Here is a 17,151-nt window from a genome sequence, read left to right on the forward strand (position 1 = left end):
ACAGGATTCTACCACAAAATTCTTCCTCATCTCACTGAATTCATATATCTATTTTGATGCATGTTTGAACCCACAGCTTTTTTGCAAGCTATAGACCATACAACCAATGTTTGCTACAGTTCAGTGAAATAGTGTTTACAAAAAATTCAGTGAAATAGTGTATTTACCAAAAATTTCCAAGAGTTAAGATGCAAAAGTTACTCCTTTCCAGAAAAGAAATGTTATAAGCAAAGGCCATTTAAAGTGAATTCTTGGAGGGGGGTGGGGACATGGAAATCAGTGTTATAGCATAAACAACAAAAAGAAGTTGATTAAACTTTCATCTGGAAAATATATCTCCAAATTATGAAAATATGCTTCTACATATAAAAATGTAGAGTTATGCTAACAATAAGTATTTTTACTTATATGTATTTTCAAGGCCTAGAATATTCCACAGTTGTGCTTTTTCTTATGAATCAGACTTTATTGTTAGTTTGACTGGTTTATTAGTCCAACTACAAAATAATAGAACCAGGCTCTTTTTTTCTACTTTATCTCCGACCAGAATGTGTGGTTTTTGTCTTATTTGTCCTTTGATTATGCCCCTCTGCACATCTGTATCACATTCTAAGAAGACAGAGTATAGGAGGAAATAAAAATTTTGCCTCATGACAGTTTGCCTAAAGTTCTTGCACCTCAGCCACAGCTTTGAAAAAACAGTAAGCCACAGGTACATCTAGAGATACAAGAAGACTTAAAGACTAAGTGTGTTATTTACAAATGAAGGAAAAAAATTACTATTTTAAAACATTTCTCAAGTATTTTTATATTTTTCTTAATGTATTTTGGAGAAAAGACATTGAAGAATAGATTGACTAAAGTATTTATGTTGCTACTGAGTAATGGCAAAGTTGGGACTAGACATACATATTCCATAGTATATTATAGAATGTTGTATAAATAATTAACCAAAAGAAAATGGGAGAGAATGACCCAAGTAGGCTTTTATTAAAATTTTTATGTGTTTTTTTTACCACAGAAAAGAGTTAATCACAGTAATGCTTTAAAAAAACATTTTTATAATCATATGAAATTTAGTCCCATAATCTTCCCTAGAACTTTCTTTAGTGCCCACTTAACCTCTTTATTTCGCAAAGTATAGATAACAGGGTTGAGCATGGGTGTCACCACGGTGTAAAACAGGGAAACAAACTTTCCCTGCTCCTTGGATCTGCTATTGGCTGGCTGAAGATACATGAATATTATGGTTCCATAGAAGATTATGACAACGGTCATGTGGGAGGAGCAGGTCCCAAAAGCTTTCTTTCTTCCAGAAGCTGACTTAATCCTCAAAACTGCTTGGGCAATGTAGCCATAGGAAATCAGGATGAAGAAGATAGGAACTATAAGGAAAATAATGCTAGCTACAAAAAGTTCAGCCTCATTAAAAGTGGTGTCCACACAAGCCAACTTGATAAGCACAGGGACCTCACAGATGAAATGATCCACTTGATAATGCCCACAGAAGGGTAGCTGAAGGGTGAGAGTGGACTGTACTAGAGTAGTGACCACCCCACTGAGCCATGACAAAGATGCCAGGGCCATGCAGAGACGTGGATGCATTAAGACAGTGTAGTGGAGGGGACGGCAGATGGCAATGTAGCGATCATAGGACATCACAGCTAGGAGGACACACTCTGTAGATCCCAGAGCAAGAGAAACATACAGCTGAACCACACAGCCACCATAGGTGATGTTTTTCATAGGATCCCACAAGTTTACCAGGAGCTGAGGAATAATACTGCTGGTAAAGCAGAGATCCAAAAAGGAGAGTTGAGAAAGGAAAAAATACATCGGTGTATGAAGCTTGGATTCCAGATGAGATACCAGAATGATGGTGGTATTTCCAAAAATGGTTAGTAAATACAAGATCAAAATGATCACAAATAGAACCTTCTGTAACTGAGGGTAATCAGAAAACCCCAACAGGATAAAACCTGTTATGTTGCTCTCATTGGTACTCCTCATCATCCCCATGTGCAAAGTACGTTCCCAGCTGAGAAAAATGACATATTACATAAGGTCAAATGAGACAATGTCACCTCCCCCAAAAGTATTCTATGTTTTTAGAACTTATACCTTTACATATAGTGACTTAGATCTATTTGCTTATTGTGCGCATTCTAACTAAATGCAATGCATATCCTCTTAATATCTTAGCTGTCCTCTGATGCTCTCCAAAATAGAGAAGAGCAGACATATTTAAAAATATCATCATCAAGCTATGATAATTAGAACATATGGTATTGGCATAAAAATAGATATATAAATCAGTGGAGCAAAAAAACGGGCCCAGAGATAAACCTATTTATATATAACCAATAGATCTTCAATAAAGGTGCCAAGAATACATCATGAGGAAAATATAGTTTTTTTTCAATAAATGGTGCTGGGAAAGCTAAATAAAGACATGCAAAATATTGAAATTGGTCCTCTAGCTTACACTATACGCACCATCAATCAACTCAAAATGTATTAAAAATTTAAATGTAGGACCTCAAACTAAACTCCTAAAAGAAACATAAAGGAGAAGCTTCATGACATTGGTCTCGGCAATGATTTTAGAGATATGACACTGAAACCATAGGCAACAAAAGCAAAAATCTAGGAAATGGGAGAAAATGTTTGCAAAAAAAAATCCAAAAAGGAGTTAATATCCAAAATATATAAGAATCTCAGATGAATAAATAGCAAAAATAAATAAATAAATAATAAATAATTACCTGATTCAAAAGTAGACAAAGGTCTTAAATACACATTTCTCTGACATACAAATGTTTAATAGACATAGGAAAAATGATCAGTATCACTAATAATCAAGGTAATGCAAATATGGCACAAATGAAATATCACCTCACACCAGTCAAGATGGATGTTATCAAAAACCAAGACACAGTCAGGGTGCCTGGGTGGCTCAGGTAGTTAAGCATCTGATATTTAATTTCAATTCAGGTCATGATCTTGTGGTTTATGACTTCAAGCTTCATGTCAGGCTCTGTGCCAACAACATGGAGCCTGCTTTGGATTCTCTGTCTCCCTCTCTCTGCCCCTCCCCTGATTGTGTTTGCTCACTCTCTCTCTCTTTCAAAATAAATAAATAGGGGCGCCTGAGTGGCTTAGTTGGTTAAGCATTTGACTTGGGCTCAGATCATGATCTCGTGGTTCATGAGAACAAGCCCCATGTCAGGCTCTGTGCTGACAGTTCAGAGCCTGGAGCCTCCTTCAGATTCTGTTTCTCCCTGTCTCTCTGCTCCTCTCCTGCTCAGGCTCTATATCTCAAAAGTAAATAAATGCTTAAAAAAATTTACATAATAATAAATAAATATTTTAAAAAGATAGCAAATGTTGACGAGATTGTGGAGAAATTAGAACCCTTGTAGAGTGTTGTGAGAATGTAAAATGGTACAGCCACCATGAAAAACAGAATCAACATTCCTCAAATAAATAAATAAATAAAACTGTCAACAATAATGATTCAACAATCCCATTTCAGGTATATATTCAAAAGAATTGAGGAGGGAGGGAAGATGGCGGCTTAGGAGGATGCTGGGCTCACCACGCATCCTGCTGATCACTTAGATTCCACCTACACCTGCCTAACTAACCCAGAAAACCACCAGAAGACTAGCAGAATGGAGTCTCCAGAGCCAAGCGCAGACGAGAGGCCCATGGAAGAGGGTAGGAAGGGTGGAGAGGCGGTGCACGCTGCACGCACTGGCGGGAGGGAGCCAGGGCAGAGGGGCAGCCTGCCGGCCAAGCAGAGCCCCCGAGTCTGCTGGCAAAAGCAGAGGGGCCGGATGGAGTGTGTTCCGACAGCAAGCGGGACTTAGCATCTGGGAGGTCATAAGTTAACAGCTCTGCTCTGAAAGCGGGAAGGCTGGAGGACAAAGCGAGGGAAAGTTGCTGAGCCCCTGGACGACAGAGCTCAGTTTGGCGGGGAACAAAGGCACTCGACAGCACCATCTCCCTCGCCCATCCCCCAGCCCAAATCCCAAAGGGAACCAGTTCCTGCCAGGGAACTTGCTGGCTCCACGCAAACACCCAACGCTGTGCTTCTGAGGAGCAAACCCTGGCAGCGGGTCTGACTCCCTGCCGCTGCCACATGGCCCCTCCTGAAGTGGATCACCTAAGGAGAAGCAAGTTAAGCCTGCCCCTCCTGCCCCCCTGCACCTTGCCTACCCACCCCAGCTAATATGCCAGATCCCCAGCACCACAAGCCTGGCAGTGTGCAAGTAGCCCAGATGGGCCACGCCACCCCACAGTGAATCCCGCCCCTAGGAGAGGGGAAGAGAAGGCACACACCAGTCTGACTGTGGCCCCAGCAGTGGGCTGGGGGCAGAGGTCAGGTCTGACTGCGACTCCACCCACCAACTCCAGTTATACACCACAGCACAGGGGAAGTGCCCTGCAGGTCTGCACCACTCCAGAGACTATCCAAAATGACAAAACAGAAGAATTCCCCTCAAAAGAATCTCCAGGAAATAACAACAGCTAATGAACTGATCAAAAAGGATTTAAATAATATAACAGAAAGTTAATTTAGGATAATAGTCATAAAATTAATCGCTGGGTTTGAAAACAATATAGAGGACAGCAGAGAATCTCTTGCTACAGAGATCAAGGGACTAAGGAACAGTCAGGAGGAGCTGAAAAACGCTTTAAGCGACATGCAAAATAAAATGGAAATGACGATGGCTTGGATTCAAGAGGCAGAGGAGAGAATAGGTGAACTAGAAGATAAAGTTATGGAAAAAGAGGAAGCTGAGAAAAAGAGAGATAAAAAAATCCAGGAGTATGAGGGGAAAATTAGAGAACTAAGTGATACACTAAAAAGCAATAATATACGCATAATTGGTATCCCAGAGGAGGAAAAGAGAGGGAAAGGTGCTGAAGGTGTACTTGAAGAAATCATAGCTGAGAACTTCCCTGAACTGGGGAAGGAAAAAGGCATTGAAATCCAAGAGGCACAGAGAACTCCCTTCGGACATAACTTGAATAGATCTTCTGCATGACATATCATAATTAAACTGGCAAAATACAAGGATAAAGAGAAAATTCTGAAAGCAGCAAGGGATAAACGTGCCCTCACATATAAAGGGAGACCGATAAGACTCGTGACTGATCTCTCTTTTGAAACTTGGCAGGACAGAAAGGATTGGCACGAGATCTTCAGTGTGCTAAACAGAAAAAATATGCAGCCGAGAATCCTTTACCCAGCAAGTCTGTCATTTAGAATAGAAGGAGAGATAAAGGTCTTCTCAAACAAACAACAACTGAAGGAATTCATCACCACTAAACCAGCCCTACAAGAGATCTTAAGGGGGATCCTGTGAGACAAAGTACCACAGACATCACTACAAGCATAAAACATACAGACATCACAATGACTCTAAACCCGTATCTTTCTATAATAACACTGAATGTAAATGGATTAAATGTGCCAACCAAAAGACATAGGGTATCAGAATGGATAAAAAAACAAGACCCATCTATTTTCTGTCTACAAGAGACTCATTTTAGACCTGAGGACACCTTTAGATTGAGAGTGAGGGGATGGAGAACTATTTATCATGCTACTGGAAGCCAAAAGAAAACTGGAGTAGCCATACTTATATCAGACAAACTAGACTTTAAATTAAAGGCTGTAACAAGAGATGAAGAAGGGCATTATAGAATAATTACAGGGTCTATCCATCAGGAATAACTAACAATTATAAACGTCTATGTGCTGAATACTGAAGCCCCCAAATATATAAAACAATTACTCATAAACATAAGCAACCTTATTGATAAGAATGTGGTCATTGCAGGGGACTTTAATACTCCACTTACAGAAATGGATAGATCATCTAGACACACGGTCAATAAAGAAACAAGGGCCCTGAATGATACATTGGATCAGATGAACTTGACAGATATATTTAGAACTCTGCATCCCAAAGCAACAGAATATACTTTCTTCTCGAGTGCACATAGAACATTCTCCAAGACAGATTATATACTGGGTCACAAAACAGCCCTTCATAAGTTTACAAGAATTGAAATTATACCATGCATACTTTCAGACCACAATGCTATGAAGCTTGAAATCAACCACAGGAAAAAGTCTGGAAAACCTCCAAAAGCATGGAGGTTAAAGAACACCCTACTAAAGAATGAATGGGTCAACCAGGCAATTAGAGAAGAAATTAAAAAATGTATGGAAACAAACGAAAATGAAAATACAACAATCCAAATGCTTTGGGATGCAGCGAAGGCAGTCCTGAGAGGAAATTACATTACAATCCAGGCCTATCTCAAGAAACAAGAAAAATCCCAAATACAAAATCTAACAGCACACTTAAAGGAAATAGAAGCAGAAGAGCAAAGACAGCCTAAGCCCAGCAGAAGAAGAGAAATAAGAAAGATCAGAGCAGAAATAAACAATATAGAACCTAAAAAAACGGTAGAGCAGATCAATGAAACCAAGAGTTGTTTTTTTGAAAAAATAAACAAAATTGATAAACATCTAGCCAGGCTTCTCAAAAAGAAAAGGGAGATGACCCAAATAGATAAAATCATGAATGAAAATGGAATTATTACAACCAATCCCTCAGAAATACAAGGAATTATCAGGGAATACTATGAAAAATTATATGCCAACAAATTGGACAACCTGGAAGAAATGGACAAATTCCTAAACACCCTCACGATTCCAACACTCAATCAGGAGGAAATAGAAAGCTTGAACAGACCCATACCCAGCGAAGAAATTGAAACGGTTATCACAAATCTCCCAACAAATAAGAGTCCAGGGCCAGATGGCTTCCCAGGGGAGTTCTACCAAACGTTTAAAGCAGAGATAATACCTATCCTTCTCAAGCTATTCCAAGAAATAGAAAGAGAAGGAAAACTTCCAGACTCATTCTACGAAGGCAGTATTACTTTGATTCCTAAACCAGAGACCCAGTAAAAAAAGAGAACTACAGGCCAATATCCCTGATGAAGATGAATGCAAAAATTCTCCCTAAGATACTAGCAAATCGAATTAAACAGCATATACAAAGAATTATTCACCATGATCAAGTGCGATTCATTCCTGGGTTCAACATTCGCAAATCAATCAGCGTGATACATCACATTAATAAAAGAAAAGATAAGAACCATATGATCCTGTCAATTGATGCAGAAAGGGCCTTTGACAAAATTCAGCACGCTTTCTTAATAAAAACCCTTGAGAAAGTCGGGATAGAAGGAACATACTTAAAGATCAAAAAAGCGATTTATGAAAAGCCCACAGCTAACATCATCCTCAATCAGGAAAACTGAGAGCTTTTTCCCTGAGATCAGGAACACGACAGGGATGCCCACTCTCACCGCTGTTGTTTAACATAGTGTTGGAAGTTCTAGCATCAGCAATCAGACAACAAAAGGAAATCAAAGGCATCAAAATTGGCAAAGATGAAGTCAAGCTTTCACTTTTTGCAGGTGACATGATATTATACATGGAAAACCCGATAGACTCCACCAAAAGTCTGCTAGAACTGATACATGAATTCAGCAACGTTGCAGGATACAAAATCAATGTACAGAAGTCAGTTGCATTCTTATACACTAACAATGAAGCAACAGAAAGACAAATAAAGAAACTGATCCCATTCACAATTGCACCAAGAAGCATAAAATACCTAGGAATAAATCTAACCAAAGACGTAAAAGATCTGTATCCTGAAAACTATAGAAAGCTTATGAAGGTAATTGAAGAAGATATAAAGAAATGGAAAGACATTCCCTGCTCATGGATTGGAAGAATAAATATTGTCAAAGTGTCAATACTACCCAAAGCTATCTACACATTCAATGCAATCCCAATCAAAATTGCACCAGCATTCTTCTCGAAACTAGAACAAGCAATCCTAAAATTCATATGGAACCACAAAAGGCCCCGAATAGCCAAAGTAATTTTGAAGAAGAAGACCAAAGCAGGAGGCATCACAATCCCAGACTTTAGCCTCTACTACAAATCCGTAATCATCAGGACAATACGGTATTGGCACAAAAACAGACACATAGACCAATGGAATAGAATAGAAACCCCAGAACTAGACCCGCAAATGTATGGCCAACTCATCTTTGACAAAGCAGGAAAGAACATCCAATGGCAAAAAGACAGTCTCTTTAACAAATGGTGCTGGGAGAACTGGACAGCAACATGCAGAAGGTTGAAACTAGACCACTTTCTCACACCATTCACAAAAATAAACTCAAAATGGATAAAGGACCTGAATGTGAGACAGGAAACCATCAAAACCCTAGAGGAGAAAACAGAAAAAGACCTCTCTGACCTCAGCCGTAGCAATCTCTTACTTGACACATCCCCAAAGGCAAAGGAATTAAAAGCAAAAATGAACTACTGGGACCTTATGAAGATAAAAAGCTTCTGCACAGCAAAGGAAACAACCAACAAAACTAAAAGGCAACCAGCAGAATGGGAAAAGATATTTGCAAATGACATATTGGACAAAGGGCTAGTATCCAAAATCTATAAAGAGCTCACCAAACTCCACACCTGAAAAACAAATAACCCAGTGAAGAAATGGGCAGAAAACATGAATAGACACTTCTCGAAAGAAGACATCCAGATGGCCAACAGGCACATGAAAAGATGCTCAACGTCGCTCCTTATCAGGGAAATACAAATCAAAACCACACTCAGATATCACCTCACGCCAGTCAGAGTGGCCAAAATGAACAATTCCGGAGACTATAGATGCTGGAGAGGATGTGGAGAAACGGGAACCCTCTTGCACTGTTGGTGGGAATGCAAACTGGTGCAGCCACTCTGGAAAACAGTGTGGAGGTTCCTCAGAAAATTAAAAATAGACCTACCCTATGACCCAGCAATAGCACTGCTAGGAATTTACCCAAGGGATACAGGAGTACTGATGCATAGGGGCACTTGTACCCCAATGTTTATAGCAGCACTCTCAACAATAGCCAAATTATGGAAAGAGCCTAAATGTCCATCAACTGATGAATGGATAAAGAAATTGTGATTTATATACACAATGGAGTACTACATGGCAACAAAAAAGAATGAAACATGGCCCTTTGTAGCAATGTGGATGGAACTGGAAAGTGTGATGCTAAGTGAAATAAGCCATACAGAGAAAGACAGATACCATATGGTTTCACTCTTATGTGGATCCTGAGAAACTTAACAGAAACCCATGGGGGAGGGGAAGGAGAAAAAAAAAAGAGGCTAGAGTGGGAGACAGCCAAAGCATAAGAGACTCTTAAAAACTGAGAACAAACTGAGGGTTGATGGGGGGTCGGAGGGAGGGAAGGGTGGGTGATGGGTATTGAGGAGGGCACCTTTTGGGATGAGCACTGGGTGTTGTATGGAAACCAATTTGACAATAAATTTCATATATTGAAAAAAAAAATTGTATGGACCCAGAAAAGACCCTGAGTGGCCAAGAAATCTTGAAAAGAAAACCAAAGCAGGAGGCATCACAATACCAGACTACAAGCTCTACTACAAAGCTGTAATCATCAAGACAGTATGGTACAGTACAAGAAGAGACACTCAGATCAATGGAACAGAATAGAGAACCCCGAAATGGACCCATAAACGTATGGCCAACTAATCTTTGACAAAGCAGGAAAGAATATCCAATGGAATAAAGACAGTTTCTTCAGCAAGTTGTGCTGGGAAAACTGGACAGTGACATGAAGAAGAATGAACCTGGAGCACCTTCCTACACCATACACAAAAATGAACTCAAAATGGATGAAAGACCTCAATGTAAGACAGGAAGCCATCAAAATGCTTGAGGAGAAAGCAGGCAAAAACCTCTTGCATCTTGCCCGCAACAGTCTCTTACTCAATATGTCTCTGGAGGCAAGGGAAACAAAAGCAAAAATGAACTACTGGGACCTCATCAAAATTAAAAGCTTTGCACAGCGAAGGAAACAATCAGCAATGCTCAAAGGCAGCCGACAGAATGCGAGAAGATATTTGCCAATGACATATCGGATAAAGTGTTAGTATCCAAAATCTGTAAAGAACTTCTCAAACACAACACCCCAAAAACAAATAATCCAGTGAAGAAATGGGCAAACGACATGAATAGACACTTCTCCAAAGAAGACATCCAGATAGCCAACGGACAGATGAAAAAATGCTCCACATCACTCATCATCAGGGAAATACAAATCAAAACCATAATGAGATACCACCTTACACCTGTCAGAATGGCTAACATTAACAACTCAGGCAACAACAGATGTTGGCGAGGATGCGGAGAAAGAGGATCTCTTTTGCATTGATGGTGAGAATGCAAGCTGGTGCAGCCACTCTGGAAAACAGTATGGAGGTTTCTCAAAAAACTAAAAATAGAACTACCCTTTGACCCAGCAATTGCACTACTAGGCATTTATCCACGGGATACAGGTGTGCTGCTTTGAAGGGACACATGCACACCCATGTTTATAGCAGCACTAGCAACAATAGCCAAAGAATGGGAAGAGCCCAAATGCCTCTCGATGGATGAATGGATAAAGAAAACCTAGTATATATATCCAATGGAGAATTACTTGGCAATCGGTAAGAATGAAATCTTGTCATTTACAACCACATGGATGGAACTGGAGGGTATTATGCTAAGCGAAATTAGTCAGAGAAAGACAAAAATCATATGACTTCACTCATATGAGGACTTTAAGAGACAAAGCAGATGAACATAAAGGAAGGGAAACAAAAATAATATAAAACAGGGAGGGGGACAAAACAGAAGACTCATAAATATGGAGAACAAACTGAGGGTCGCTGGAGGGATTGTGGGATGGGCTAAATGGGTAACTGGCACTAAGGAATCTACTCCTGAAATCATTGTTTCACTATATGCTAACTAATTTGGATGTAAATTAAAAAAAAAACACAAAAAAAAGAATTGAAATTAGAATCTCAAAGAAATATCCTTATTTTGGTATTCATTGCAGCATTATTTACAATAGCCTCTATGGATAAATGGAGAAGATGTTGTTTATTACTCATCCTTAATTGATGGAATATCATTTGATATTAATGCAATGTTATTCAGCCTTCAAAAATAAATAAATTCTGTAATGCACAACAATACAGATGGACCTAGAGAGCATTATGCTAAGTGAAATAAGCCAGACATAAAAGGACAAATACTCCTCTTACATGAAGAATGTAAAATAGTCAAACTTACAGAAACACAAATAAACTGGTGGTAGCCAGGGGATGGGAGAAGAGGAAACAGACAGTTGTGCAATGGTTATAAGCTTACAGCCATACAAGAAGAATAAATTCTAGAAAATTACACACCAACATATCACATGAATTTAACAATATTGTATTATGTACTTTGTTATGAGAGTTATGTACCTTGATTGTGGTAATGGTTCATGAATATATCCAGACTCTGAACCACTAAATGAATTGTATAGATTAAATATGTGCAGATTTTTGTGTATCAGTTACACCTCAATAAAACTAACTGTGGGGAGGGGTGCCTGGGTGGCTCAGTCGGTTGAGCATCCTACTTCGGCTCAGGTCATGATCTCACAGCTCATGAGTTGGAGCCCCGCGTCAGGCTCTGTGCAGACAGCTCCGAGCCTGCAGCCTGTTTCAGATTTTGTGCCTCCCTCTCTCTGCCCCAATCCACTTGCATTCTGTCTCTGTCTCTCTCAAAAATAAATAAACATCAAAAAAAATTAAATAAAATAAAAACGTAAGTGTGGGGAGTAAGCAACAATTATTTGCTGTAAGAAATAAATTATACCATCATTTCCATGCAACCAAATTTGTCCCTTATATTAATGTCTTTCTAGTTACAGACACAGGCAAAACATAGTTAATTTCAATAGGAGATTAAAAAAAACAGTTTTTTTAAATTTATCAAAAGGGAATAAAACCATTTTTCATCATCCAAAAATAGTGGAACTTAGTTATAAGTTTATATCTCCAAATATATGACACATATGATCCTCACTGCAATTTTTTTTAAAAATGGCATTACTTTAAAAATCAACTCCTAGGAGCTTGTGTGACCCAAAGGCACATATATGTTTAGTAAGCAATACTGAAATATATTTCTTGTTCCAGTTAATTCTATATGCTATCTTTCTTCTTCCTTCTCTCAGTGTTTATTTGCTTTTTATTTATTTTTTTTTAAATTTTTTTTAACGTTTTATTTATTTTTGAGACAGAGAGAGACAGAGCATGAACAGGGGAGAGTCAGAGAGAGGGAGACACAGAATCTGAAAGAGGCTCCAGGCTCTGAGCTGTCAGCACAGAGCCCAACGCGGGGCTCGAACTCACGGACCGTGAGATCATGACCTGAGCCGAAGTCGGCCGCTTAACCCACTGAGCCACCCAGGAGCCCCTATTTGCTTTTTATTTATTTATTTATTTATTTATTTATTTATTTATTTATTTATTTTGCCTGCTCTTTCATTTCAGAGACCAAGGATCCTCCAGGCTCCAAAATCAAATTTTCAGGAAGTGAAAGGCTATCCATATGATTTTAGGTTTATTTTTTTCCTGGAATCATGTGTATTTTAGTCATCAGCTCAAAATGTGAATGCAATGTGGTTTCTGTTTTGAAAACAAGTAATTAAGGGAATGTTTTATTTCCAGTGATGGCATTGTATCTAATTTATAAAATAATACTACTTAGCAAACTAGTAATTATGGCTTCATCATAGAAAGGTCACTCGGGGGCACCTGGGTGGCTCAGTCACATGAGTGTCTGAGTCTCGATTTCAGCTCAGGTCATGATCCTAGGGATCAATTCCCACGTTGAGCTCTACACTGAGTATGGATCCTGCTTGAGATTCTCTCTCTCTCTGTCTCACTCTGTCTCTCTCTCTCCTTCTGCCGCTCTCCCCCACTTGCACTCTCTGTCTCTCAAAAAGAAAAAAGTTCATTCCTTCCTTTATACCTAGCTGCCAAAGAAACATCTCTCAGTAACATTGTACTTTAATACTACACACTCCAAAACTTTTGCTCTTCTTTATATGGGAAACTTGCTGGTGGATTAATTGTTTGGCACTTTACTAGGTAGTATACAACATCTTTTCTATTCGTTCACTTGACTAAGTTGTACATGTGTCTGTTCACAACAGCTTATGAGATTCATGAGGCCAGGATTCATATATAATATCATTTTGTATCACCCAGTCCTTGGAGTGTTCAGCACAAATTAGCCTCTCAAAAATTATTCAGCAATTCACCCAAATTATATTCAACATTTTATTCCTATTTCATTTTCCTTAAGGAAATTAACACATCTCTAGGCAACTAGTTAACTAACACATATCTAGTGAACTAGTAAATATTAGATATCATTACCAAATGAATGAATGAGCAGGGCTTACCAATCTTCCTCCAAATTGGAGCTGCCTCAAACACATGCTACTCTTCCATCTATTTAAACATTGCTGTATTAGAATGGCCAAAATTAACAACACAGAAAACAACAGATGTTGGCGAGGATGCTGAAGGGGGACCCTTTTACGCTGTTGGTGGGAATGCAAACTGGTGCAGCCACTCTGGAAAAGAGTATGGAGATTGCTCAAAAAGAATAGAACTATCATATGACCTAGCAATTGCACTACTAAGTATTTACCCAAAGAATACAAAAATACTAATTTGAAGAGATATATCCACTCCTATGTTTATAGCAGCACAATCAACAATAGCCAAATTATGGAAAGACCCAAATTTCCATTGACTCATGAATGGGTAAAGAAGATATGGTATATATATATATATATATATATATATATATATATATATATGGAGTAATATACATATATACATATGTATGGAGTAATACTCAACCAATAAAAAGAATGAAATATTGCCATTTTCAATGACAAAGATGGAGCTAGGGAGTATTATGCTAAGTTAAATAAGTCAGTTAGTGAAAGATACCATCTGATTTCACTCATGTGTGGAATTTAAGAAACAAAACAGATGAACATAAGAGGGGAGGAAGAGAGGGAGGCAAAGTATAAAAGAGACTTTTTACTATAAAGAACAAATTGAGGGTTAGTGGAGGGAAGTTGGATGGGGGATGGGCTAAATGGGTAATGAGTATTAAAGAGAGCACTTGTGATGAACACTGGATGTTGTATGTAAGTGATGAATCACTAAATTCTACTCCTGAAACTAACATTACACTATATGTTAACTAAATGAAATATAAATTAAAACTTAAAATAGGGGCGCCTGGGTGGCTCAGTCGGTTAAGCGTCCGACTTCAGCTCAGGTCACGATCTCGCGGTCTGTGAGTTCGAGCCCCGCGTCAGGCTCTGGGCTGATGGCTCAGAGCCTGGAGCCAGCTTCCGATTCTGTGTCTCCCTCTCTCTCTGCCCCTCCCCCGTTCATGCTCTGTCTCTCTCTGTCTCAAAAATAAATAAACGTTAAAAAAAATTTAAAAAAAAAACTTAAAACAAAATTAGAATAGAATAGAATAGAATAGAACAGAATAGACATGGCTGTATTAAAAGCACAAATTTGATAGGTGTACTTGTAATCTAAGTAGGAGTCTGGCCACACACAGTCCTCTTGGTTTTGACGAACTCCACCTCAATCTTGTAAGTACAAAATGGAAACACCCTGCAGTATCCTCATTATTTTGTCTTTTTGTTTTATTCTTTCCCAGTAGGAAGTTTCATATATTTTATATAATAGACATAAAGAAAATGTCTATTACAAAAGCTATCTTTTCAAATTCTATCTTTTTTTCTAAAGCATTTCTAAAATGCTATCTTTTCAAATTCATTTTTTCCTGAGTAAATATTATGCAGAATTAACTACTTTCAGTTCTTTTTTTTTTTTTTTTTTTTTTTTGTCACTTCAGGTCAGTGCCCTGAAAAATGTCCCCAGCCCCTTCACTGGTGAGTCCTCAAATCTTCACCTTCTAATATGCACAGTGAACAATTATTACTTCAGTTCACCTTCCCTTTCATTCTGAACTTTTACCAATTTCACTGTAAACATCTACAAGTGGACTCACAGAGAACAGGAGCAGTGTCCATTCACCTTCCAAAGTGCGTTGCAAGTTTCACAGAAGTTAACTAATTCCACTTATAGATAACACTGACCTTGGACCCTTTTAATCATAGCAATTTTTCTGAACAAGTTAAGTATGCTCATTACTCATTAAGAACATCATACATTACTAAGCATTGAAAGTTTTTAAGTTCTACAAAAACATTAGTTTTAATTTATTTTTGAGAAAGAGAGAGAGAGAGACAGCATAAGTGAAGAAGGGGGAGAGGGAGAGTGAAGGAGAGAATATTAATCAAGCTCCATGCTCAGCACAGAGCCCAATGGGGGGCTGGATCTCATTATTGTAAAATTATGGCCTGAAAAGAAATCAAGAGTCAGGAGCTTAAACCAACTGAGCCACCCAGGCACCCCTCTGTAAAACATTATTAAGATGGATATATTGACAGTGAATGCAGTATTTCCACAACTTCTCTCTTAAAATCTAATAGTGTCAACACATCGAACAGGGAGTAGAGAAAGGATATTCTAAGTAGGAATAGTTCCACAACTATGGAATATGTATAAACCTATATCACACATTCCACATATATGTGCCTGGTATGTTGAAACTTAACAAAATCACAAGAACAGAAAGAGCGAAACCCTCTTCTCTAAGTGCCATCCTATATATTACCCATTTAGAGAAACAAGGTATAAAATGTAGTAGACCATGGAAAATAAAATATGCCACTGAAGATGTGCTCCCGTATGGAAGATGGCTCCACAGCTGGTAAGAATAACTAGATTTATACATGAGTAACAGGCTGAATGCCAAGTTGCACCGGGCATGGTTTTGGAGCTGAGATGTCTTTTATTAGGAGGATAAGTGACAGAAAATACTATATCTGAGTGAATTTTCCAGCTATCTACTGAACTTGCCCACTAAGTGACTGAAGGATTGAACACAAATTTTAAATGACCAAAAGTTACTCCTCCAGCTCATGTTCTAAAAGTTCAACTAAAATAGCACTGAGGGGGAAAAAAGAACAAAAGGAAAAGACAAACAGTTCCTAGTATATTTGGGAAAAAACAAACTTCAATCACTATGTACATCCAAAGATAATAAGTATTTAAGAAATATAAAACATGGACTTAGGTTTTGCACATCTCAAAAAGTCTATAATACAAAATCAAGACCAAAGACAAAAGACGAAAAGGAAAAGGTGAAGTCTCCAAGAGACAAAATTTAGGTGAAGAGCATACACTTGAAGCATTTATCCAAGAAGCAGAATAAATATTTGGGAAAGGAACAGTAGTTTTTCACACTCAAGAAATTTTAGAAAACCAGGAGTTGTTCAAACAAATGATTCAAAACAATAGATTTTAAAGGTAAACTGGCTGCAGAAAACAATTAAAGACATATATAGTGGTTACATCCTAATTAGTATTTAGGAGGGGAAGAAAGAGCTGAATAAAAAAGATATGCCTGAGTAACTTGCACAGGCATATTACAATGGAAAGGAGAAATGAGGTGTTAGTATGAAAGATGACATATCAGTGTCAAAAAGATCATATATCTTAAAATTTTCAAAGTTAGTAAATTTTGACATGAAACACTCATGGTTTTAGCACTATGAAAACTAATATCCAAGCTAAAGTAATAATATAATAAAAAAGTAATATGTAATCATATGTTAATCCACTATGAAGATATGTCACTATTAAATTTTCAGGCACCAAGTAACATAAAATAAGAACACAAAAAAAAACAGTATACCGGTCATATAATAAAGTTTACGTAATTGACCAATTATTAAGCTTTAAAAAAAATGATGTTTATTTATTTTTGAGGAAGAAAAGGGCAGAGTGTGAGCAGGGGAGGGGCAGAGATAGAGGGAGACACAGAATCCAAAGCAGGTTCCAGGCTCTGAGCTGTTAGCCCAGAGCCCAAAGCGGGGCTCAAACTCATGGACTGCGAGATCGTGACCTGAGCTAAAGTCAGACACAACCTACTGAGCCACCCAGGCACCCCTAGCTTTAATAAAAAAAAACTAAATTATGTATAGAATACAAATTTTTGTTGTTATATTCTCTCACTG

The 17,151-nt window shown here is 38.2% G+C and overlaps 1 protein-coding gene across 1 annotated transcript; it reads right to left on the reverse strand.

Annotated features, from left to right (window-relative positions):
- Window positions 1–1,065: 1,065 nt before the first annotated feature.
- On the reverse strand, window positions 1,066–2,019 carry LOC102955711 (olfactory receptor 2G2-like). The gene has a single exon (XM_007084992.1). The coding sequence runs from the start codon at window positions 2,017–2,019 to the stop codon at window positions 1,066–1,068; it is 954 nt and encodes a 317-aa protein (XP_007085054.1).
- Between the last annotated feature and the right edge of the window lie 15,132 nt (window positions 2,020–17,151).

Source organism: Panthera tigris, chromosome A1, assembly GCF_018350195.1.
Source record: "Panthera tigris isolate Pti1 chromosome A1, P.tigris_Pti1_mat1.1, whole genome shotgun sequence".
Lineage (NCBI taxonomy): Eukaryota > Metazoa > Chordata > Mammalia > Carnivora > Felidae > Panthera > Panthera tigris.

Coding starts and splice junctions, on each gene's coding strand:
- LOC102955711 (XM_007084992.1), bottom strand. CDS start 2,019: ATGGGGATGATGAGGAGTACCAATGAGAGCAACATAACAGGTTTTATC.